This window comes from Pelophylax lessonae (genome assembly GCF_965119305.1).
Source record: "Pelophylax lessonae genome assembly, chromosome: 2".
NCBI lineage: Eukaryota > Metazoa > Chordata > Amphibia > Anura > Ranidae > Pelophylax > Pelophylax lessonae.
Genome location: NC_138769.1, coordinates 495,628,222 through 495,654,403, shown reverse-complemented (window position 1 = coordinate 495,654,403; position 26,182 = coordinate 495,628,222). Strand labels below are relative to the sequence as shown.

Here is a 26,182-nt window from a genome sequence, read left to right as displayed (position 1 = left end):
TCGCCATCACTGGTCTAATCCATCTTATGTATACCATAGATACTTTGTTTTTAGTATTTAGTGGTCCCGAAAGTGGTCAGAAATTAAAATGCAGCCACTTCTACAGGAATGCTGTAACAATGACACAGCAACATTTTCACAGCTGACCAGGTGCTGAACGATACCAAGTAACTTTTTGATATTTACCTTTTTTAGACCTACTGTATACACTGTGCAGTCACACTGGTATTCTGATTGGCTGTCCTTCCCTGCCAGTCAGAGTGGGTGTGAGCATTTTGTACAAAATACTTTGAGTATGCTAACATAAATTAGTAAAATGTACACCCCTATCAAACTCCAAGCAAACAGTAGTCATTTTTCTACATACGGAAGTCTCCTACAGTAGGTTTAATGTAAAGAACAAGAATAAATGGAGAGTCCCGTCTAACAAATAGTGAGAGTTATTTACTGCCAGCTAGTTTATCACAGATGGCATATGGAAATTCAGATCGGGATTATAAGGATATTATATGAAAATTTAGAACAGATTATAAGGATAGCCTTACAACAAACTTTAATTGACCTATACTCACCTTTATCGTGGGTGACAATCAAAAATGCTATATTTCTCAAATGTAACAGGGTACTGATTTTTCCCTCAGGTTGCTTTAACTTCACCCCAACCTTCATTTTGAACTTGACCCCAAAATGCAATCCAACAAGGTAACATTAAACTGGCTGTAAACCCTTACCAGAGAATTGACTGGCCTCAGGTGATACAAAGACATGAAACAAATCATCCTACATAAGTTGTACCTAGTGTATCTACTATCCTATACATTCATTCAAAGTGCATCATTTACACAGGATCTCTCAGCTCTAAAAAGCAGGGGGGAGGGATCTGAAGTTACACACTGCAGAGCTCAGTGAGGAGAGTTCTGAGAGCTGATTGGATGAAAAGGACACACCCACCTTCCTACAGCTGGAGATCCCTCTACTATTGTCTTTTTGCTCTTGATGTCAGGAATCTTGTCAGAAGTGATTCTTGCTGATAGCAGAGGAACAAAGCAGCAGACAGAAATGATACTTGGTGCTCTGGATTGAGAGATGTACACTCTATTGAGGGATATTCTTTGTTCATATTTCATGTCTGAGGTTTACAACCACTTTAACAGCTAGCCTAACACATAGGCTTTGTTAACAAGAGTCCTGTATAAAAGCAACAAGCTTTTGGAAAGCATTTTTTTTACATTTTTGAGCCAGTTAGGATAGGTTTACACATGCAGAAGTGCTTGCCGCCCCAGTGATTTGTGGTGGATCATTTTTCAGAGACATTATGTTGCCTCCTCACTGCCTGTTTCAACCCTGTAAATGCCACACCACCGCTTTACTTGTGGTTGCAGGGCAGTCACTGCATGGCCCAATTCCCTTGAATTGATTGTGTGCGGTGGTGGTACTGCCCACCAAAAGTGACAGGGGGGGATCATTTTTGCTGCTGGAAGCGGAGCTTCCCAGTCATAACCTTAAAGCAGAATTAAAGAACACCAAAAGTGGGCAGAAGTGCTCCACTGTAGAGTCCGTGTGTGGGCAGACAGCGATGGAGTGCCAAATTTACTGTGGTTAACCATACAGCAGCACGTGACCTGATGAAGAGGTTAATCCCCAAAACATGTAGTCCTCCCGACCGAGCTCTGGCTTCTCTTTTTATCTTTCTAACCATTTCACTGCCCTGCTGCTGTATGGTTGACCACAGTCAATTTGGCACGTCATCGCTATCTGCCCACTGGTGTTCCCCTTGGACGGCGAAGATCAGCCCTGTATCGCTGCTGTAATTTTCAGGTGCAATGGCAGGTGTCGGCTGCGTTCAGCGATCCAGCACTCATCAGTATTATTGCCCTTCATTCCATCAGGCCCAGTGGAGTACATCACGGAAGCTGTGAGTCGCACTGCCTCACCGACACATTTCCATCTTCCTACAAGGGCTTTTGATTTTTTATTTATGGCATCAGTCTGTCCAGATTATTTAATCAATGACTGACACTTTGAACTTCCAACCTGTCTCCATCTATTCACTGAAACTGTGCTCTCTACATTGTAAAGAAGACTGCAAACAGGCAGTTAAGTTTATTTTTGTTGCAGCATGGCTCTTCTACAGTAAAGACTCTGTATGCTCACAGTTTGATGTTTTTCACCTTTAGGTCTGCTTCATCTTCTAACACAAACTCTAACCTTAAAGGAGTTGTAAAGTCAGAAGGTCTTTTATCTTAATGCAATCTATGCATTTAGATAAAAAGCCTTCTGTGTGCAGCAGCCCCCCTCAGCCCCCCTCAGCCCCCCCAATACTTACCAGAGCCCCCTCTATATCTAGAATTGCCAACATGTCCCTCGGCCATCCGGGACTCTCCCTCCTGATTGGCTGAGACACAGCAGCGGTGCCATTGTCTCCCGCTGCTGTCAATCAAAGTCAGTTGGCCAATCAGGAAAGAGACGGGGTGGGGCCGAACAGCAGCACCATGTCTGAATGGATAGCCCAGCTCAGGTGCCCCCATAGCAAGCTGCTTGCTGGGGGGGCACTCAACAGGAGGGAGGGGCCAGGAGCAGTGAAGAGGGACCCGAGAAGAGGAGGATCCAGGGTGCTCTGTGCAAAACCACTGCACAGATTAGGTAAGTATGACGTTTTTTTTATTTAAAAAAAAACACGAAACTTTACAATGACTTTAATCTTTACCCTAGCCCTGTCCCAAAACATTACAGTCCCATCTAAGTCATAGTTGTCCTTTCCTTGCCAAAGGTATTGTTTTTTGGTTTTTTTTTGCACTAAAAACACAGTTTCTCTATGCAAGAAGTCTTACCAAGATGTTGGTGTGGAAAATCGCTGTCAATACTAGATTTAAATATGTGTTTTATATTGTTACGATTTATATGTTTTTCTGGAAGTGACCATGGTACAAATTTATTTTCTACAAAAGCTTTAGTAAAAAAGGGAGAAAAAAAAATAAACATCAGATAAAAACGAACATTCATAACATTCATAAACTGTATTTTGCCTTATCTGAGACAGAGTCATTTCTCTGGCAGTTTTGAGAAAAGTTTGTGGCATATACAAGCAGATAGATGGTTGTAAAGCAAGGATAATTATGCTATTTCCAGCTCCTTGAACTAAATGTCAGAAATGTTTGATCAGAATAACAAATACACACATACTGCCGCTTGGATGATGTGTCTTGTAATATTTCAAACAATATAAATGAAAGAAAGGATGAAATAAATGGAGTGCCACTTAGGATATTATTGTGCATGTGTGTATATATATACACTAGATAAAAGATTTTTTTTTTGCTAGATAAAGTGGGTTTATTATAATGAGGCAAGTAAAACACAAGACACATACCAGTAGGCAGGCAACTGAGCATGTTTAAAGATGCAGAATTAAATAGGGTGAACACTTACCTTTATTATGGCAATTAACTATACTGCAGCAATGCTAATCCTAACTTTAAGGCTCCATTGACACTCCATTGACTTTGCTTTATAATGCAGCGGCTGATGTGTGGTGTGGTCCAGTGGGGATCACCACTCTGTACTGCACTATTCTTTTTTTTTTTTTTAACAAACTTTATTAAATTACCACACAAGCATTAAAATTAAATTGTGGGTGCAAGGTGGTACCTTGTGCTGTGGTGAGCTGAAAAAAAAGGAGTGCATACACTACTATTTTTTCGGATTACTTTTTTTTAACCACTTCTGGCTCGGAAGGATTTGCCCCCTTAATGACCAGGCCATTTTTAGCAATGCGGCACTGCGTTACTTTAACTGACAATTGTGCAGTCATGCAACGCTGTACCCAAATAAAATTGATGTCCTTTTTTTTGCCACTAATAGAGCTTTCTTTTGGTGGTATTTGATCACCTGTGCGGTTTTTATTTTTTGCACTATAAACAAAAAAAGAGCGACAATTCTGAAAAAAAAAAATAAATATATAAAGAAATATAAAAACAAAAATCAAATGTTTTCATCATTTTAGGCCAATTTGTATTCTGCCACATATTTTTGGTAAAAACCTCAATAAGTGTATTGAGTTTGCGCAAAAGTTATGGTGTCTACAAACTAGGGGAAAGATTTAATTCATTTTTATTTATTTATTTTTTTACTAGTAATGGCAGCGATCAGCAATTTTTAGCGGGACTGCAACATTGCGGCAGACAGATCGGACCTCTAACTGACATTTTTGACACTTTTGGGGGGACCAGTGACATTACTACATTAATCAGTGCTAAAAATATGCACAGTTATTGTACTAATGACACTGGCAGGAAAGGGGTCAACACTAGGGGCGATCAAAGGGTCCCTAGGGTGTACTTCAAATGTATCAAATGTCAAGTGTATCAAATGTGTCCCTAGGGTGTACTTTCTAACTGTGTGGGGGATCGGTTTGCTGCATGAACGCAGAGACCTGTTTTCCTAAATAAGTGGAACACAGGGTCCCTGTGTTCCTAGCTGACAGAACAGCGGTCTGCCGTGTTTACAACAGCAGACCACCGTTCTTTCTCCACGGGGAGTGATTGCGGGTGCCCGGCGGCAATTGCGGCCACCGGACCGGCTGATCAGCTTCCCCTGTGGTTAATGGGCACGCGCGCGCCCCCCGCCAATTGACGTACAGGTACGTCATTTGGTGGGACAGAGCCGACCTGCCGGTGTAGAACTACGGCGGCTGGTCGGCAAATGGTTAAACAGATAACTTGCTTCCTAATGATCACTGCCATTTATTTAATATTGGTAACTTAACCAGATGCCGCCCGCCCGCCGTCATATGACGGCGGAGCGGAGCGACCATTATCCTGGGCCGCCGTCATATGACGGCGGCACTTTAAGCAGGGCAGGCGCGCGATCGCGTGCGCACTGCCATGCACTGCCGGTGTCGGGGTGTCCCCTGGACACCCCCGTCACCGGCAGGGGGGAAACAGCCAATGGGCGTGGCTGTTTCCCACGTGATCGGCTGTGTTCCAATGACACAGCCGATCACAATGGAGGCGCCCACAAGATGACCGCGCATGCGCGATCGGGAGCGCGCAGTGCGGTCATGTCGGTGGCACTGTGTTCCGTAGGAACACAGCTGTCACCGGCGGTAGTAAACAGTCACTGACAGTGACTATTTACTATGTGATCGGCTGTGAATCCATTCACAGCCGTTCACAAAATGTAAACACAGAGCAGTAACTCACTGTTACTAGCTCTTCTCCCCTCATACAGTTTCCAGTGTGAGGAGAGCAGAGCTAGAAACAGTGAGTTACTGCTCTGTACACCTGTAAAATGTAAAATCACAAAAATAAAGGTCCCCACACAGTCCTCATCCCCCCCCCAATGTCACCTGTCACCCAACAGTCACCACATCAGTGCCCAGAAATTGACACCCATAACGTTCACATGTGAGCGTAGCGATCGCAGGCAGAATCACCGCGATTCTGCCCGCGATCCGGAAATCTTTGCAAATCGCAGGACGCCTGTGCGTTGCCCCTGATTTGCAATAGCACCCCAAACGCTGTGCGATGTTGCTGCGATTTCCACCTGCCGAATCGCGGTAACATCACGCAAACATCGCATGACGCCCAAAAAAGGTACAAGAGTTTCTTTGGTGCGTCATGCGTTGTTTGCGTGATGTTACCGTGATTCGGCAGGCAGAAATCGCAGCAACATCGCACAGCATTTGGGGTGCTATTGCAAATCAGGGGCAACGCACAGGCGTCCCGCGATTTGCAATGATTTCTGGATCACGGGCAGAATCGCAGTGATTCTGCCCATGATCGCTACGCTCACATGTGAACATAGCCTAAAGTTCACCGGTCACCAGAGACTGCCATCAGTACCGCCGTGCACCATCGCCCGTCACCTATCACCCAGCGATGACCATCGCCCGTCACCTGTCACCCCATCAATCACCATCACCTGTCACCCCATCAGTCATCTTCACCTGTCACCCCATCAGTCATTGTCATCTGTCACCCTATCAATCATCGTCACTTGTCACCCCATCAGTGATCGTCACTTGTCACCCCATCAATCATCGTCACTTGTCACCCCGTCAGTGATTGTTATCTGTCACCCCATCAATCATCGTCACTTGTCACCTCATCAATCATTGTCATCTGTCACCTCATCAATCATCGTCACCTGTCACCCCATCAGTCATTGTCACCTGTCACCCCATCAGTCATTGTCACCTGTCACCCCATCAGTCATCGTCACCTGTCACCCCATCAGTCATCGTCACCTGTCACCCCATCAGTCACCTGTCACCCCATCAGTCATCGTTACCTGTTTGCCATATACATGCAATCACTTACCGACCGCCTAACGACTATATGCGTCGGCCATTAAAAGCTAAATACTGGGGTTATGGCAGCAGATAGCTGCCATAACCCTGGTATTTTTTTAAACGGCGGGCGGTCGGCTTTCAGATAAGGGTAGTCCCAGTGGCGGATTCGCCGCAGAATTACCCTTACGGTGCAGGGGAAGAGGTGCCCCCCCCTCCCGCCGCGTCCCAGACGTTTTCCCAGCTTACCAGACCCGCCGGCAGCGGGGAAAACTATCCGGTCCCGGATCCTCAGAGACAGGAAGTCGAGTGAGGGCAAGATGGCCCTCACTCGACTCTATGGTCTTGGAGGACCGGAGCTACGTCAAAAGTCGTTGCCTAGCAACCGGTTTAAAGGGCCGTTTTTTTTTTTTTCTTTCCTTTTTCAACATTTTTTTTTTCTTTTTTAGTGTAGTTGTGAGGTGTGAGGTCTTTTTGACCCCAGATCTCACAATAAAGAGGACCTGTCATGCCTATTTCTATTACAAGGGATGTTTACATTCCTTGTAATAGGAATAAAAATGATCAAAACATTTTTTTTTAAACTGTGTAAAAATAAAAAATAATAAATAAAATAAATAGGAAAAAAAAAAATTAAAGCGCCCTGTCCCCATTAGCTTGCACGCAGAAGCAAACGCATATGCAAGTCCCGCCCACATATGTAAATGGTGTTCAAACCATACATGTGAGGTATCTCCACGATCGTTAGAGCGAGAGCAATAATTTGAGCCCTAGACCTCCTCTGTATCTCCAAGCTGGTAACCTGCAGAAATTTTTAAAATGTTGCCTATGGGGATTTTTAAGTACCAATGTTTGGTGCCATTCTGTGAGCATGCGCAATTTTGAAGCATGACATGTTGGGTATCTAATTACTCAGCGTAACATTATCTTTCACATTATGGAAAAAAATTGGGCTAAATTTACTGTTTTATTATTTTTTAGTTAAAAAAAAAAAGATTTTTTTTCAAAAAAATTGCATTTGGAAGACTGCTGCGCAAATATGGTGTGATAAAAAATATTGCAACGATCTCCATTTTATTGTCTAGGGTCTCTGCTAAAAAAATATATATAATGTTTGGGGGTTCTAAGTAGTTTTCTAGCAAAAATTTATTTTAGCTTGTAAACACCAAGTGTCAAAAATAGGCCCAGTCTTAAAGTGGATAAATGGACAACTTTGTGAAAAGGGCTACTTGGATGTTAGGCGTCTGTATGTGGCTAGGCTGTGTAAAAGTGTTACACATGTGGTATCGCCATACTCAGGAGGAATAGCAGAATGTATTTTGGGGTGCAATTTTTGCTATGTACATGCTATGTGTTAGAAATATTGCATAAATGGACAGCTTTGTGTAAAAAAAAATGTGTTTTCATTTTCTTTCCACAGTTTCCAAAAACTTGTGGAAAAAATTGACAAGTTCAAAAGACTCATTATGCCTCAAAAATTATACGTTGGGCTGTTTGCTTTCCAAAATGGGGTCATTTTATGGGGTTTTCCATTGTCCTGGTGCTCCAGGGCCTTCAAAAGTGCGATAGGTTGTCAGGAAATGATATGTGTAATTTGTGCTCCTAGAATGCCGGACGGTGCTACTTGGATGTTAGGCCTCTGTATGTGGCCAGGCTGTAAAAAAGTCTCACACATGTGGTATCGCCATACTCAGGAGGAATAGTAGAATGTGTTTTGGGGTGTAGTTGCAGGTATACATATGCTGTGTGAGAGAAATAACCTGTTAATACGTCAATTTGTAAAAAAAAAAAAATCTTCATTTTGCAAAGAGTTGTGGGAAAAAATGACAACTTCAAAAAACTCACCATGCCCCTTATTAAATACCTTGGAATGTCTACTTTCCAAAAAGGGGTCATTTGGGGGGTATTTGTACTTTCCTGACTTTTTAGTGTCTCAAGAAATGAGATAGGCCTTCAGTACATCAGGTGTGATCAAGTGTGATCAATTTTCAATGAATAGCACCATAGCTTGTGGACTCTATAACTTTCACAAAGACCAAATAATATACACTTATTTGGGTTATTTTTACCAAAGATAAGTAGCAGTATAAATTTTGGCCAGAATTTGTGAAGAAAAATTACTCATTTGCTAAATTTTATGACAGAAACAAAGAAAAATGCATTTTTTCACAATATTTTCAGTCTTTTTTTATTTATAGCACAAAAAATAAAAAACCCAGTAGTGATTAAATACCATCAAAAGAAAGCTCTATTTGTGTGAAAAAAAGTACACAAATTTTTTATGGGTATAGTGTTGCATGACTGAGTAATTGTCATTCAAAGTGTGAGAGCGCTGAAAGCTGAAAATCAGTCTGGGCAGGAAGGGGGTGAAAGTGCACTGTAGGCAAGTGGTTAAAGAGATCAAGTGTACAGAAGTACTGTTAAGTTAAAAATGAAACCCTAAATATATATATATATATATATATATATATATATATATATATATATATATATATATATATATATATATATACTATATATATATATATATATATATATATATATATATATATATATTACAGCTTACCAGTTCTTAGATGTGGTGGCCACAATTGTTTTCGTTTTTATGCTATATTTCCTTGTTCCTTTTCCCTGTTGATTGGGCCAGTAAGTCTGTGATTTTTTAACTTTTAACATCACTGGAGAATGAACTGTTATACACTTTAATATACTGATGCACCTTTGCAATAGATTGCACTTTGCTATGCACTTCATATGTTATTTTATGATATACCGTATACTATATATCAGGATATGATATAATTATGATTTGCTGATACATCAATATGTTTTTTAGTGTTTGCACAACACCAGTCTTTATATATTATAACATGGACACTGTGCAATGTCCTCTTATTTCAGTTCACCTTATTAGCTGGCAGCTCCCAGTCTGGGGTATTCTTAATGAATGAAAATGACTCGGGCAGTTGAGTGTTTTGGGGTGATAATGAGTGCGTGGGGCCCCTTGGGGCTAAACCATCAGCTCTGAGCTCAGTGTATGAGAGAATATGTTGCTATCTGTAATGCCTCATACACTCTGTGTTATTTACTCATGACCCCTGCACTCTGGGTTGATTAATACTAACTGAACTTTGCTTTACTTACTATTGACCCCTGAACTCTGTGTTAAAAAAACTACTGACCTCTGAACTCTATGTTAAAAAAAACTACTGACCCCTGAACTCTGGGTTAAAAAAACGACTTACCCCTACAGTCTACATCACACACTACTGATATCTGCTCTCTGTATTACTTCTGACCCCTGCACCCTATGATATTCACTACTGACCCCTGCATTCTGCGCTACTTACTATTAACCACTGTACTTTGCATTTCTTACTAATGATCTCTGAACTCTGTGTTAATTACCACTGACCCCATCACTCTAAATAACATACTACTGAACTCCGTGTTACATATTACTATTTCTTAAAGAGGTTGTAAACCCCAGAAGAAAAAAAACCTGTAAGACAACAGCATAATGAGCTATTATGCATTGCATACTTGTTTATTATGAAAAACCTTAGAAGGAAGCCCTTCCAGCGATGCCCGCTCACCGCTGAGGATGCTGACAGCTTCCCCGGTGTTTCTTCCAGGTTTGCGGGCTCCGGCTCTGTGAGGGGCCGGAGCTGCGATGATGTAATTCCCGCCGTTTATGGCACTGGCTCTGAAGGTCCAGCACGGTAATCGTCATTGACTTAATCGGCTGCTTGCACTCTGAATATCTCCTAAACTCTGCAAGTTTAGGAGTTATTCACAGATATTCACAGTACCTACAGGTAAGCCTTATTTTAGGCAGTTACTGGTGGTACTGGTGTTAGAGTACTGTATGTAGTATATCTTTTTTCTAAGGTCGTCCCGCTTGGTTACAAATGTTTCATTAGCAATGTTTTTCTTTCCTCGGGTATTGTTTAAAAATTGATACGGCTTGTATTGTGGATGGATTACATTTTAACTTTCAATAGTTTTTATTGAGAAAACAATTGAATAATACAATGCAGCTGAAAAATAACGTTTGCAATGGATTACATTTTATGGGGTGGATGGGCATAGTTTATTAAGACGGACTTCTTGTTCAATACTGTTGGTTTTAGATGGCAATGCCCTACTATTTGGTAGTCATAATTATTAATCTGCCAGGATGTTTTATTTGTATATTTAATTTAACGTGTATATCTATTTATTTATTTATTTATTTATTTTCATTTTCTGTTTACTTATTGGAAATTATTGACAGCCAGCTCCTGACAAGTATTTTCATCATTATGCTCTTTGCATTTTTGCCATGGCTCTTTTTGAAAGAGAAGTTGCAGTATGCCATCAGAATATTCTACTATGAAAAACAAAATAAAACAGAAAGAATAAAGAGCTTCTTTCAAATTTATGCTGTCACACACAAACTAACATTTTCATACCTCTTGTATGAATTTTTAATTTTAATTGTTTTTATCTTCTGGGCTTAAGTCATATTCTAATATACAGTCTTACAACAAGAAATGTTCATCATGAAAGATTCATGAATTTAGACTGCAAAATAATCAATCTTGTGATGTTTTCTTTTTTATAAACAACAACAACAACAAAACTTTTTCTTCAATTTTTCTTCAGGGGATCATCTGCGTGTCTGTTCTCAGGAATACACATGCTGCACAACTGAAATGGAGGATAAACTCAGTCATCAAAGTCAACTGGAATTTGCCAATATAGTTCAAGAAACAAGCCATTTTGTCCGCACTGCATTCACATCATGGCATAGAAAGTTTGATGGTAAGTTTTTAGATCGGTGGATTATTTTTTAATTGCAATTGGCAAATTTTAACACTTTTTATTATTTATGGTCTGATTACTTGATGCAAGCCTGTGTAAGCAACAGGTTTGCTTTAAGCATATTTAAAGCCATTTTTTTGCATGGAGTAGGGAAGGGTTAAAACCACTGTCAATGGTTTTTTTTTTTTATGTGTTTCGTTGGACATTTTCCCCTTCACTTCCTGTTCCGTTGGCTCAACAAGAAGTTAGAGGATATTTTTCTAATGTGAAGGATATCCCCTTTTAGACAGTTGTCACAGGAACAAGTGTCCCCATCAAAAGATTTCCTCTCCTATTCTATTCTGCTGGCAACTCAAAAGTTTGAATTAACCCTCACTTTTAATCCTGATGACATTGGTGATCAGGACCATCAGAAGAGAAAGAACTTCCTTAAGGGGGTCACAGAAAGAAATAAAATGCTGACAGTGGTTGTAATTTCCACCAAGCTATCGAAATATTGCCTTTCATTAGAACTTAGTTTCCCCTTCCACAGCAGTTCACACTCACATTTGGTTCTTTCCTCCACTCAGATGCCAAGAGTGAGACAAGGAAGCCCTGTCTAAGCTTATGCAGAGCTCCTTTTTTCACCCCACTTCTATGTGACAAGCACTGGGCCATTTACATGCACCAGCATTGGCACAGGGGGGCAATAAATGTAATTATGCCTTGCAAGCTGCTATGGTTGCTTTCTAATAGTGTTCAAACTGTATATCCAAATCAAACTTTCTTTAGTGCAAAATCTGCAGGAAAATCTCTAGAAAAAAAAAATACCTTAGCACCAGAATATGTGCAAACTGTGTGAAAGAATATATAAAATATATAAATGTATAAAAAATAAATTATATATATATATATATATATATATATACATACATACATAAAAGCTAATAATTACTACTGTCATAAATATATTGCAATGCAGTATGTACAGCACTGGTGTGAATTAGGCACTGTGTATCATATTCAATCAAGCTTCAACATCCTCCCCTCATCGTTGCAAACATAATTAACGATGATGGGTGGATGGTTACAGAGGACAATGAAAAGGCAACCGTGCTTAATGCTTTTTTCTCTTCAGTCTTTACACAGGAAAAGGAGGGGTACACTGACCATGACTGTATGGTTAGCAGTAATTCACAGGACTTGCTGCTATGGCTAACAGAGGGTGAAATCAGGGAAAGGCTGGATAAAATGAACACAAATAAATCACCAGGCCCGGATGGCGTACATCCAAGAGTACTCAAAGAACTTAGTAAAACTATATCTAGACCACTGTTCCTGATCTTTGCTGACAGTATTATGACAGGAAATGTACCAGGTGATTGGAGGAAAGCTAACTTGATACTGATATTCAAAAAAGGGCAGAGGCATGTCCCGGGAAATAATAGGCCAGTAAGCCTGACGTCAATCGTATGTAAACTTCTGGAGAGGGGATGATAAGGGACTATATCCAAGAGCAGAGGTGGGCTGGCCCGGGGGGCAAGGTGGCAATTTCCCCCCGGGCCGGTCTAATCCCCCTCAGAAAAGGCCGCTCAGTTTGGGGTCAGTCCCGCCGTCCGTCGGTACGGTATGTCGCTAGTCAGTGAGTCACAGTCACAGACACGCTGTCACTTCCTGCCCTGGCCCTGCCCTGGAGACCTGGTTGCTAGATCACCGGCCGCTTAGCGTCTAGCAACCAGTGACGTAGCGGTCTCCAGAGCAGAGAGGAGACCCATCATGCAAAGCGCCGTCGGCCGTCCTCCGCGCCGATCACTGGCCCCAGCCGCCCGGCCCCTCCCACCTTCGGCTCCTCCCTCCATCCCATCAACGTGGGGCCGATGCAGAAGAGGTGGCTGGCCTGGCCTAGGAAAATGCAAGTCTGCAACGGGCAACAGCGGGTCAGCGGCAATCCAGATTGATTCTAGTGAAGTTACCTGCTGCGGTGCGGTGGACAGTGTCTGTGAGGTGGTCGGGACTCGGAGAAGAGCAGCGGCAGCCAGTGAGTGACAAAAAAAAAAAAGTGACATGTGGACATTTTTTCCCTGTACTTTCCCCCTGGCACTGTATACAGCCTGTATATTGATGTATAGCTGTTCCTGCCACTATATACCTGTCTCATACCTGTATTATACAGGTATGAGACAAGTATTTAGAGCCAGGAGCAGCTATACATCAATATACAGGCTGTATACAGTCCAGTTAAAGAGGTTTAAACCCTTTTTTTTTTTTTATTTCTTTTTGACCCTGCAAGAGAGACATAATGAGCTAGAATGCATCGCATACTAGCTCATTATGAAATACTTACCTTAGAATGAGCCCCCGCCGTGCCGCCCGCTTAGCTGGATGACGGGCGACATGTCCAGTCACCTGTCTTCCAGGATCGCGGCATCCGGCCATCTGATTGGCCGGAGCCGCGGTGACGTCACCGGACTCTGAAGAAATGGCACCAGCGGCCGGTCCTTCAGAGCGCATGCGCCAGTAACGTCACTGGCTGCATGTAAGGTAAATATCTCCTAAACGGTGCATTTTTAGGAGATATTTACACTACCTATAGGTAAGCCTTAATAAAGGCTTACCTATAGGTAAAAGTGTCAGAGGAGGGTTTACTTCCTCTTTAAAGAGATATTTACCTGACATGCAGCCAGTGACGTCACTGGCGCATGCGCTCTGAAGGAACGGCCGCTGGTGCCGTTCCTTCAGAGTCCGGTGCCGTGACCGTCGGCTCCCACGGCTCTGGCCAATCAGATGGCCGGATGCCGCAATCCCGGAAGACGGGTGACTGGACATGTCGCCCATCATACAGGTAAGCGGGCGGCATGGCGGGGGCTCGTTCTAAGGTAAGTATTTCATAATGAGCTAGTATGCGATGCATACTAGCTCATTATGGGTAGTGATGTCGCGAACCTAAAATTCGCGGTTCGCGAACGGCGAACGCGAACATCGGCAAATGTTCGCGAACCGGCGAACCGGGCGAACCGCCATAGACTTCAATAGGCAGGCGAATTTTAAAACACACAGGGACTCTTTCTGGCCACAATAGTGATGGAAAAGTTGTTTCAAGGGGACTAACACCTGGACTGTGGCATGCCGGAGAGGGATCACGCAAAAAAAAGTTCTTAAAAATTATAATTTTTTGATAGAGAGCCAATTATTGGAAAAATTAAAAAAAAATAAAAATAAAAAATTTCTTTGGATTTAGCATCTGGGGGGTCTAAAAAGTGTACCTGTGAAGTTTCAGCTCTGTAGCATGTCCAGAACCCCTAAAAAACAGCATTTTTCTTATATTTTCAGGAATATGGCTTCTCTGCGGCTGGCTTTTACTCTTGCAGGCATTTAGCGGGCATTTTTTTAGGCAGGCATGTCATTTTTTGTATTTAGTGTCTGGGGGGTCTAAAAAGTGTACCTGTCAATTTTCAGCTCTGTAGCATGTCCAGAACCCCTAAAAAACAGCATTTTTCTTATATTTTCAGGAATATGGCTTCTCTGCGGCTGGCTTTTTCTCTTGCAGGCATTTAGCGGGCATTTTTTTAGGCAGGCATGTCATTTTTTGTATTTAGTGTCTGGGGGGTCTAAAAAGTGTACCTGTCAAGTTTCAGCTCTGTAGCATGTCCAGAACCCCTAAAAAACAGCATTTTTCTTATATTTTCAGGAATACGGCTTCTCTGCGGCTGTCTTTTTCTCTTGCAGGCATTTATCGGGCATTTTTTTAGGCAGGCATGTCATTTTTTGTATTTAGTGTCTGGGGGGTCACAAAAGTGTACCTGTCAAGTTTCAGCTCTGTAGCATGTCCAGAACCCCTAAAAAACAGCATTTTTCTTATATTTTCAGGAATATGGCTTCTCTGCGGCTGGCTTTTACTCTTGCAGGCATTTAGCGGGCATTTTTTTAGGCAGGCATGTCATTTTTTGTATTTAGTGTCTGGGGGGTCTAAAAAGTGTACCTGTCAATTTTCAGCTCTGTAGCATGTCCAGAACCCCTAAAAAACAGCATTTTTCTTATATTTTCAGGAATATGGCTTCTCTGCGGCTGGCTTTTTCTCTTGCAGGCATTTAGCGGGCATTTTTTTAGGCAGGCATGTCATTTTTTGTATTTAGTGTCTGGGGGGTCACAAAAGTGTACCTGTCAAGTTTCAGCTCTGTAGCATGTCCAGAACCCCTAAAAAACAGCATTTTTCTTATATTTTCAGGAATACGGCTTCTCTGCGGCTGTCTTTTTCTCTTGCAGGCATTTATCGGGCATTTTTTTAGGCAGGCATGTCATTTTTTGTATTTAGTGTCTGGGGGGTCACAAAAGTGTACCGGTCAAGTTTCAGCTCTGTAGCATGTCCAGAACCCCTAAAAAACAGCATTTTTCTTATATTTTCAGGAATACGGCTTCTCTGCGGCTGTCTTTTTCTCTTGCAGGCATTTATCGGGCATTTTTTTAGGCAGGCATGTCATTTTTTGTATTTAGTGTCTGGGGGGGGGGGGTCTAAAAAGTGTACCTGTCAATTTTCAGCTCTGTAGCATGTCCAGAACCCCTAAAAAACAGCATTTTTCTTATATTTTCAGGAATATGGCTTCTCTGCGGCTGGCTTTTTCTCTTGCAGGCATTTAGCGGGCATTTTTTTAGGCAGGCATGTCATTTTTTGTATTTAGTGTCTGGGGGGTCTAAAAAGTGTACCTGTCAAGTTTCAGCTCTGTAGCATGTCCAGAACCCCTAAAAAACAGCATTTTTCTTATATTTTCAGGAATACGGCTTCTCTGCGGCTGTCTTTTTCTCTTGCAGGCATTTATCGGGCATTTTTTTAGGCAGGCATGTCATTTTTTGTATTTAGTGTCTGGGGGGTCTAAAAAGTGTACCTGTCAAGTTTCAGCTCTGTAGCATGTCCAGAACCCCTAAAAAACAGCATTTTTCTTATATTTTCAGGAATACGGCTTCTCTGCGGCTGTCTTTTTCTCTTGCAGGCATTTATCGGGCATTTTTTTAGGCAGGCATGTCATTTTTTGTATTTAGTGTCTGGGGGGTCTAAAAAGTGTACCTGTCAAGTTTCAGCTCTGTAGCATGTCCAGAACCCCTAAAAAAAGCATTTTTCTTATATTTTCAGGAATACGGCTTCTCTGCGGCTGGCTTTTTCTCTTGCAGGCATATATATCAGTGGTGGGTGGGCAGTGGCACAGTACACTCTCTGTGGACCTGGCAGCAGTCACTGGCACCCAGGCAACTGCAATTTAAAAAATATATATATTTTGTTTTTACTTTGCAAGCTGCTGTACCACTTTATATATCAGTGGTGGGTGGGCAGTGGCACAGTACACTCTCTGTGGACCTGACAGCAGTCACTGGCACCCAGGCAACTGCAATTTAAATATATATATATTTTTTTACTTTGCAAGCTGCTGTGCCACTTTATATATCAGTGGTGGGTTGGCAGTGGCACAGTACACTCTCTGTGGACCTGACAGCAGTCACTGGCACCCAGGCAACTGCAATTTAAAAAAATATATTTTTTTTTTTACTTTGCAAGCTGCTGTGCCACCTTATATATCAGTGGTGGGTGGGCAGTGGCACAGTACACTCTCTGTGGACCTGACAGCAGTCACTGGCACCCAGGCAACTGCAATTTAAAAAAAATGTATTTTATTTTACTTTGCAAGCTGCTGTGCCACCTTATATATCAGTGGTGGGTGGGCAGTGGCACAGTACACTCTCTGTGGACCTGACAGCAGTCACTGGCACCCAGGCAACTGCAATTTAAAAAAATATATATATTTTTTTTACTTTGCAAGCTGCTGTGCCACCTTATATATCAGTGGTGGGTGGGCACACAGTGGCACTGCAGTGGGCACAGTACACTCTGTGGACCTGACAGTCACTGGCAGCCCAGGCAACTGCAATAATAAAAAATATTTTTTTTTTTCAATTTATTGCAACAAGATGCTGTGCCAACGTATATATATCAGTGGTGGGCAGTGCACTGCAGTGGGTACAGTGCACTCTGTGGACCTGACACAGCACTCACTGCAATTATGACAGAGGAAAAAAAAATATTTTTTAAAATGCCAGGTACTGTGCCTGTGCCACCCGAAATGAGTGTGGTGTGCACACAGTACAGTCTGTGGTAGGTCTGTGGCCTCTCACACACAGCGGGCAGGCAACTGCAGTGTACAATAGATATATATATATATATATATATATATAAAGAAAAAAATCTATTACCTTACCAGCCCTTAAAAGGGCTTTTGGGAACACTATATATATATATATATATGTATATATATATAAATAAAAAAATCCTCAATTACCAGCCCTTAAAAGGGCTTTTGGGGACACTAGATAGATATAGATATATATATATATATATATATGAAGAAACAACTCAATTACCAGCCCTTAAAAGGGCTTTTGGGGACGCTAGGTATATATATATATATATATATATATATATATAAAAAAAAAAAAAACACAAATACCAGCCCTTAGAAGGGCTTTTTGGGGTGCTGATATTACAGCAGTAGTGGACCAAGAACACTGCAAGACCAGGAACACTGACTAACTGTCCCTAGCTTAACAGCAGCAGCAGCAGCAGCAGCTCTCTCCCTATTCTCACTACACACACTGCTTCAGAATGATCTAAGATGGATGCTGCCCTTGCTTATTTATAGGAGGTGGGAGGGTGTGGGAGGGAGGTACGCTGATTGGCTGGAAATGTGTCTGCTGACTGTAAAGTTCAGGGTCAAAGTTTGCCTCAATGATGTCTTATGGGGGGCGGACCGAACATCGCATATGTTCGCCGGCAGCGGCGAACGCGAACATGCTAAGTTCGCCGGGAACTGTTCGCCGGCGAACAGTTCTATACATCTCTAATTATGGGTTTCTCTTTCAGGTTGCAGCAAAAAAAAAAAAAATAGTTTCATGGGTTTACAACCTCTTTAAAGGTATTGGGTCCCTGAGGTCCCCTAGGGCTCCCCCTTGTGTCATGGGAGCGTAAGCTGGCCGCAAAGGAGGAGGTCACATGTGTAGATCTCAGCCAGGGTTCATGCTGGGACTTGCAGTCCTTTGCTTTTGGGGATGTAATCCCCCCAAAAGTGAAGGACTACAGGTCCCAGCATAAGCCCCTCAGAGCTCAGCATGTGTCACCCACCCCCGATCCCCCAACTAGTGCAGGACTACAGGACCCATTCATCCAGCTTAACCACTTCCAGACCGCCCACCGCATATATAGTGTGGCAGGGCGGCCTGGCTGTGCAAAATCACATACCGATGCGTGATTTCGTGCATGGGTTCTAGGGGACGCGACACAGCGGGAGCCAATCAGCAGGTCACCTGCGATCATGCAGGAGAATGACAGAACGGCGGTCTGCCTTTGTAAACAAGGCAGACGGCTGTTCTGTCACAGGAAGATGGAGATCTGTGTTTCAGCTGAGCTGAAACACAGATCTTTTTATTTTCTCTAGTACATCCATCCCCCACACAGTAAGAAAGCATTCCCTAGGAGCAAACTTAACCCCTTGATCACCCCTAGTGTTAACCCCTTTCCTGCCATTGTCATTTATACAGTAGCAGTGCATTTTTTAGCACTGATCACTGTATTAGTGTCACTGGTCCCCAAAAAGTGTCACTTTGTGTCAGATTTGTCTGTCGCAATGTCGCAGTCCCACTAAAAAGCTGGGCATGGATGGTGGGTTGATTCGGTAGTTCAACGGGCCACTTGACCTGACTTGCCCCCCAGGCTTAAGGCTGCCAGCCCTCCCCTGTCCAAGAGTTTGCTAAAGACAACAACATCATCAGCAGTAATCAGCACGGGTTTACAAAAGGGCGTTCTTGTCAAACCAATCTGTTGACATTCTATGAGGAGGTGAGCTGTGAGCTAGATAGGGGCAGACCAGTGGATGTGGTGTACTTGGATTTTGCTAAGGCGTTTGATACAGTTCCCCACAAGCGCTTAATTTATAAAATAAGGTCTGCAGGCATCGACCACAAGGTTTGCTCTTGGATACGGAACTGGCTAGAAGGGCATGTCTAAAGGGTGTTAATAAATAACGCATACTCAGACTGGTCTGGGGTGGTAAGTGGGGTCCCCCAAAGGCTCAGTCCTGGGACCAACCTTGTTCAATTTATTCATAAACAGCATTGAGGTCGGGATCAGTAGTTCTATATCAGTTTTTGCAGATGACACAAAATTGGGCAGGGCAATAACTTCACAACATGAGGCAGATATCTTACAGAATGACCTGGACAAAATAACAGAGTGGGCAACTAAATGGCAAATGAGGTTTAATGTAGAGAAGTGTAAGGTTTTGCACTTGGGGACTAAAAACATAAAAGCACAATACACTTTAGGGGGGGGGGACCTTTGGGGGAATCAAAAATGGAGAAAGATCTGGGAGTCTTAGTAGAGGATAGACTAGGCAATAGCATGCAATGTCAAGCTGCAGCTGCCAAAGCCGGCAGAATATTAGCATGCATAAGGAAGGGGATGTATCCCAGAGATAAAACTATAATCCTACAACTTTATAAAACACTGGTCCGCCCACATCTGGAGTATTCTGTCCAGTTCTGGTCGCCAGTCCTCAGGAGGGATGTGTTGGAGCTGGAGAGAGTCCAGAGAAGGGCAACTAAACTAAGTAGGGGATTGGAGGACCTTAATTATGAAGAGCGTTTACAATCGCTTGATTTATTCTCCCTGGAGAAGAGACATCAGAGAGGGGACATGATAGCAATTTACAAATACCTCAACGGTGATCTCAGCATAGAAAAAAAAATGATTCAGTCGCAAGGATTGCATGAGGACGCAAGGTCACACAATGCGATTAGAGGAGAATCGTTTTAACCTCAGGCAACACAGGGGGTTCTTTACTGTTAGGGCTACAAGATTGTGGAATTCTCTACCACAAGAGGTAGTTGCTGCGGGAAGTATGGCTGCTTTCAAAAGACTCTTGGACGTACTTCTCAAGGATCAGAACATTAAGGGGTATGAGAAATGATTACGGCCACACACACCTACACAGGTTGAACTGGATGGACTATAGTCTTTATTCAACCTCAACTACTATGTAACTATGTAACTAATGCCGTAAATATCATATACAGTACTAAAAAAACACAATCCAATCAATCCACCATACAGTGGAAATAGAAAGTCTACACATCCCTGTTAAAATGTCAGGTCTCTGTGATGTAAAAAAATGAGAGATAGGTAAATAATTTCAGAAATTTTCCACTTTTAATGAGGCCTATAAACTGTACAAAGCAAATAAAAAACAAACTGAAATCTTCAAGGGGGCGAAGTAAAAAACAAAAAAAAAAAAAAAACCTAAAAGAATGTGGTTGCATAAGTGTGCACATCCTCTTTTAAATGGGGTGTTCAGAATTAGGCAACCACATTCAAACTCATGTTAAATAGGAGTCAGTACACACCTGCCATCATTTAAAGTGCCTGTGATTAACCCCAAATAAAGTTCAGCTGTTCTAGTATGTCTTTCCTGACATTTTATTAGTTGCATTCAACAGCAAAAGCCATGGTCCGCAGAGAGCTTTCAAAGCATCAGAGGGATCTCATTGTTAAAAGGTATCAGTCAGGAGAAGGGTACAAAAGAATTTCCAAGGCATTGAATTTACCATGGAACACAGTGAAGACAGTCATCTAATGGAGAAAATGTGGCACAACAGTAACATTACCAAGAACTGGACAAACCCTCAAAAATTGATGAAAAGACAAGAAGATCAATGAGGTCTGCCAAGAGGCCTACAGCAACATTAAAGGAGCTGCAGGAATATCTGGCAAGTACTGGCTGTGTGGAACATGTGACAACAATCCCCCGTATTCTTCATATGTCTGGGCTATAGGGTAGAGTGGCAAGATGGAAGCCTTTTCTTACAAAGAAAAACATCCAAGCCGGCTAAATTTTGCAAAAACACATCTGAACACTCCCAAAAGCATGTGGGAAAACATGTTATGGTCTAATGAAACCAAGGTTGGCCATAGTTCCAAAATATATTTTTGGTGCAAAAAACAACACTGCACATCACCAAAAGAACACCATACCCACATTGAAACATGGTGGTGGCAGCATGATGCTTTGGGGCTGTTTTTCTTCTGCTGGAACAGAGGCCTTAGTCAAGGTAGAGGGATTTATGAACAGTTCCAAATACCATTCATCTTTCACCATAACAACAACCCAAAGCATACATCCAAATCAACAAAGGAATGGCTTCACCAGAAGAAGATTAGAGTTTTGGAATGAAAAGTCCATATAGCAAGTGAATAGGAGGAATCGCTGCACACCAATAACCAGCAGAGAAAGCTATGGTCACGTCACTGACACTGTGTGAATAAATATCAATCTGCTTATTGTGTTGACTCTCAAATTCTAGAGAAGTCCACACCAGCATGTAAAATATAGGCTAGATGGAGCTGCCATTGTCTCACTGTGCCATCCGTCACAACCCACTGAGATATACCTGAAAGGTCCCACGTCCCACTAAGGTGCAGGATAACCTCAAAGGAATGCAAATGAAACACAATGGTGCAGTATGTCCAAACAAATGAAATCGCCAATTTATTGATAAGGGAATGCACTCTCAAGTATTGAACATTAAAAGACATGTCAAACATAAGATAGAGATGGCTGCAGCTAGAAGCGTGCTTACGTCATGTGTTCCCATCCTGCCTTACACGTTTCATCATCAAATGACGTCCTCAGAGGCCTCTTTCACTGTGAAATTTTTTGGTGTGTAATATAACCATTTTTGCTGGCTGCCTTTATGTACTTCTATCCAAGTGCAGATATTTTTTTGTGTTTTTTGTTAGAGTTTTGGAATGGCCCAGCCAGAGCCCAGACCTGAATCCAATTGAAAATCTGCGGGGTGTTCTGAAGAGGGCTGTGAACAGGAGATGACCTCGCAATCTGACAGATTTGGAGTGTTTTTGCAAATAAGAGTGGGCAAATATTGCCAGGTCAAGATGTGCCATGCTGATAGACTTATACCCAAAAAGACTGAGTGCTGTAAAAAAATCAAAACGTGCTTCAACAAAGTATTATTCAAGGCTGTGCACACTTATGTAACCATATTATTTAATTTTTTTTTCGCTCCACCTAAAAGATTTCAGTTTGTTGTTCAACTGTGTTGTACAGTTTATAGGTCACATTAAAGGTGGAAAAAAGTTCTGAAATTATTTATCTTTGTCTCATTGTTTTAGATCACAGAAACCTGCCTTTTTGACAGGGGTGTGTAGACTTTTTATATCCACCGTATGTCTTTACATTCACAGTGAAGTAAAAGTCCATTTTAGTTCTTCTTATTGTCCTCTGTATAACATATGCCACCTTTTTGTGCCCACTACATAAGCCACCACCAGTTGTACTCTCACCTCAGCTATTTGACCTTACATACTATGTTCAGTAAAAATATGCTTTTGTCCCTTGTTCTAGACTGTGGGTGATGTTTGGGTGTACCCGCTTTTTAATCTTCCATCCACTGGTACATGTCTCCTCCTTATTCTCCACTCAGCACCATGCAGGCAAAAATAGTGTTTATCCTTTTAAAATATTGTATTTTTATGTCAAGAAACAACAGTTCAACACTCACATTTCATGGGTGCTAGATCGCACCAAATATACTCAGCATTGTGTTATAGATACAGAGACCCTGTGTAATGTCATGTATCGGTTACCGCACTTCCTCGTTTCAATAGAACGTCTAGATGTCATCCAAATCCTGCCCTTACATATTTCGTCACACCCCAGGTGACTTCCTCTGGGGGACTTTGATTGAATATGATACAGGGTATTTAATATACAGCAGCACTGTACACATTGCATTATATTGGCATAAGAGGAAGTGGGGTGAGTCACATTCTCCTCTATACCACCTATTTTTACATGCTCTGTTGTGGAGGGGGGGGGGGCATTAAACCAAACCTGCCAACCATCCAATATGATTAAAAGTTAAAGAACTGTCTAAAAGCAGGCATCACATGATGAATTACATTACCTTTATTAGCTAGAAAATGTATTTCTGTTCTCCCCACTAATACTGGTTTCACTTTGTTACTTCTTTAGTTTTGGGGCTTATGCTTATTAACCAGTGCCCACCAGTGGCAAAAAAAGAGTGCTGTGAGTGAAAGACAGGTGGTGGGTGCACAGGTTTCCCCGTAAAAAAATGCAAAAGCAGGCATAGTGGGCCTATTTTAACAATCTTTAGATTGTAGATGAGTTTTATTTCAAGTAAGTCTGAATTTCCATTTTTGGTGAGCAGTTGTCCCTCGGCTAGCTAGGAAAAGCATATTTGCATAATTTTATATCATAAATGTAAAAAAATGCTTGCGCTGTCAATAAAAATGAATCAAAAAACTATACTAAACTATACTAAAGAATATATATACTAATAAGGGTTGCTGCTAACACTCAAGCGCTTATCCTCAGCGATATTATATATGCAAATATATATATTAAATTATATATTTATATATATATATATATATATATTAAAATATATATGAAATATATATGTATATATAAATATATAATATATATATATATATATATATATATATATATATATATATATATATATATATATATATATGTATATATATATATACTGTATATCCATCGATGGATGGATTGACACATGTTTACTGAAGATTTTACTTTTGAACGTTGCAGTTTATATATGTGAATGGATAAACCTTTATGTTGATAAGGAATTTATCTTCCACTTGCTTGATTTATTAATTGGTTTTGCACAAGAATATTTATTTGAGTTTTTTTGCACAGTGCACTTTATGGATGGTTTACATAATTGCACTTGTTAATTTGATGATGAATTATATTATGTTATGATATTGTATATATGCATTGATTATTCTTTCAATATTCTGATGGAGCACTTGACACTTTTTTTTAGGACTTTTTGCATTTTAGCTTAAAGGTCCCACATTATATCAATCAGCTGAGGGAGCGCAACACTAATATTTACTATTTGCATACTTGCATAATTCATGCACAACTGTAAGCGTGTTTGCTATAATAAACATGTATTATAGCAGGGATGTAGCTTCTACTCAACTAGCAGGGTTGCTTAAATCCTATCTATTTTCAAATAGTAAAATCATATATTCATTTCTACATTGTATTTTAGTTATTTCTAGCCTACTCCTATCAATCTGAACAATCTTAAAGTTAGTAAACTTACTTTGTAAAGATCCCCACACTATAATTCTATAACATATATTCACTAGCCCTGTGAGTAGGCACTGCTGTGTCACATAATCCACAGAGCCTATCTTCTGTACTAGAGAGGTGGAGTTTCAGGGGGCACAGTCACTACAGGAATCACTGCTTTCAGGCATCAAGGTACCATGGGATAGGTAGTCTTTAGAAATTGAAAGTAAACAGTAGAAGAGAAACTGCAAAGCATGCCGGGAATCCAGGAAGTTAGGGGAAAGAGATGTCCAACTGACATGGACCTCTTACAACATTAAAGGAGGTTTTTCCAAGTAAGCTCATATTGAATTGTCAAAAATAACTATTGTTTGTTTTGTTATTACAGTGCCATGAAACTATTTATTAGTCTAGTATTAGAGATGAGCAAACCCGGCTCATTCAGCAGGTACTAGGGCTTCTCAGCACCTGCCTGGTGTGGTACATGTGTTAAGTCACCCAGTTCCTTTCGAATGTACTGTCAACGCACAAGCAATTGGAGAGGAACTTTTTTTGTAACACAGCACACTACATTGCACAGATTGGTACCATGTGAGGCCCTAAATGCTCAGGCATCGACATGCATCATTAGGATGCATTGGGGTGCCATTTAAAATGAACTTTACATTTTGTGGAAGTGTGCAAGATGAATGCCGCCACAGGTCCTGCATTACTGCTCTTTCCAGGAATGTGTGATGAAATGAGCATTTTCACAGTGTATAAATGGGTTTCCAGCCTAATAATTTTCAATGAACTACATGTCTAATTCATCCGAGAATAATCTAAACAGAATGGTGCACTTTATGACTTCCTATTACTCTGATTCTTGAAGTACATGACTCCCCAAAGATTTGATAAAACTGCATCCATATACACAAGTAAATTAAATGCCTGCAGTTTGCTAAAAAAAAAAAATAGATTTATTGAAGTTGCTAAATTTATCAATTTGTTCAGCTCTGTCAACAATCCACACACAATTATCTGTGTTGTGACATATGAAAAATTTGTGTTCAGATATTTCCTATAATAAGAAATAGGAAGTGTTACCAGTATTTACACCAGATACATTACACACATAATCATCATATTTTATAAAACATATTTTGCTTTTGAAAACATTTAATTATTCTTCACCATATGCATATTCCTGGCAGAAAGGCTGGTCTAAGGGGTTACGCCCCCCCCCGTCTGCCACCACCTCCTGCACTGTCATTGAAGATGTTGGGCAACTTCACTGGTCAATGGGAAGCTGCAGGAGGTGGTGGATGGCGTGAGGGGAGTCAGGTTTTGACACCAACAGAAAATGTTTAATCTAGCCCACAATTTAAGGTTCCTGGACCTGATTGCTGAAGGTAGTCTGCACTATATAGGCATTATGGGGTTGATTAGAAATAGTAAATAGACTGTTCACTTTGCAAGGTTATTTTCCCCAGAGCTCAGTGAATGGGGTGAAGGTCTACTGAGTTCCATAATTCAATCATATGCAAGCAAATATGCAATTTTTTATTTTCTTTGCATGTAATTGGGTATTCTTTGCAAAGTAAAACTTCACCACATTCATTAAGTTTTAGGGGAAATTCCTTGCAGAGTGAATTGCCCGTCTGCCTTTAGTAAATCAACCCCTGTGACTTTGTTCAATAGCAAGTGTACTTAAACTGATTTAAATGTAGGCTACACACTTTGATTTAAATTAAACATGTTTTTTTTTTTGCAATGGGTAAGTTTGAAAAACCACGCCTTTTTGCACTGGTTTACAGTATCTCACAAAAGTGAGTACACCCCTCACATTTTTATAAATATTTTATTATATCTCTTTATGTGACAACACTGAAGAAATTACACTTTGCTACAATGTAAAGTAGTGAGTGTACAGCTTGTATAA

The 26,182-nt window shown here is 41.2% G+C and overlaps 1 protein-coding gene across 1 annotated transcript in view; it reads left to right on the top strand.

Annotated features, from left to right (window-relative positions):
* The window catches only part of GPC6 (glypican 6), a 1,143,233-nt gene that overhangs the window by 237,678 nt on the left and 879,373 nt on the right, over window positions 1-26,182 (top strand). The window contains exon 2 of the mRNA XM_082246239.1: window positions 10,937-11,095. Within this exon, the coding sequence (XP_082102365.1) occupies window positions 10,937-11,095 (159 nt within the window). The remainder of the gene's footprint in view (window positions 1-10,936; window positions 11,096-26,182) is intronic.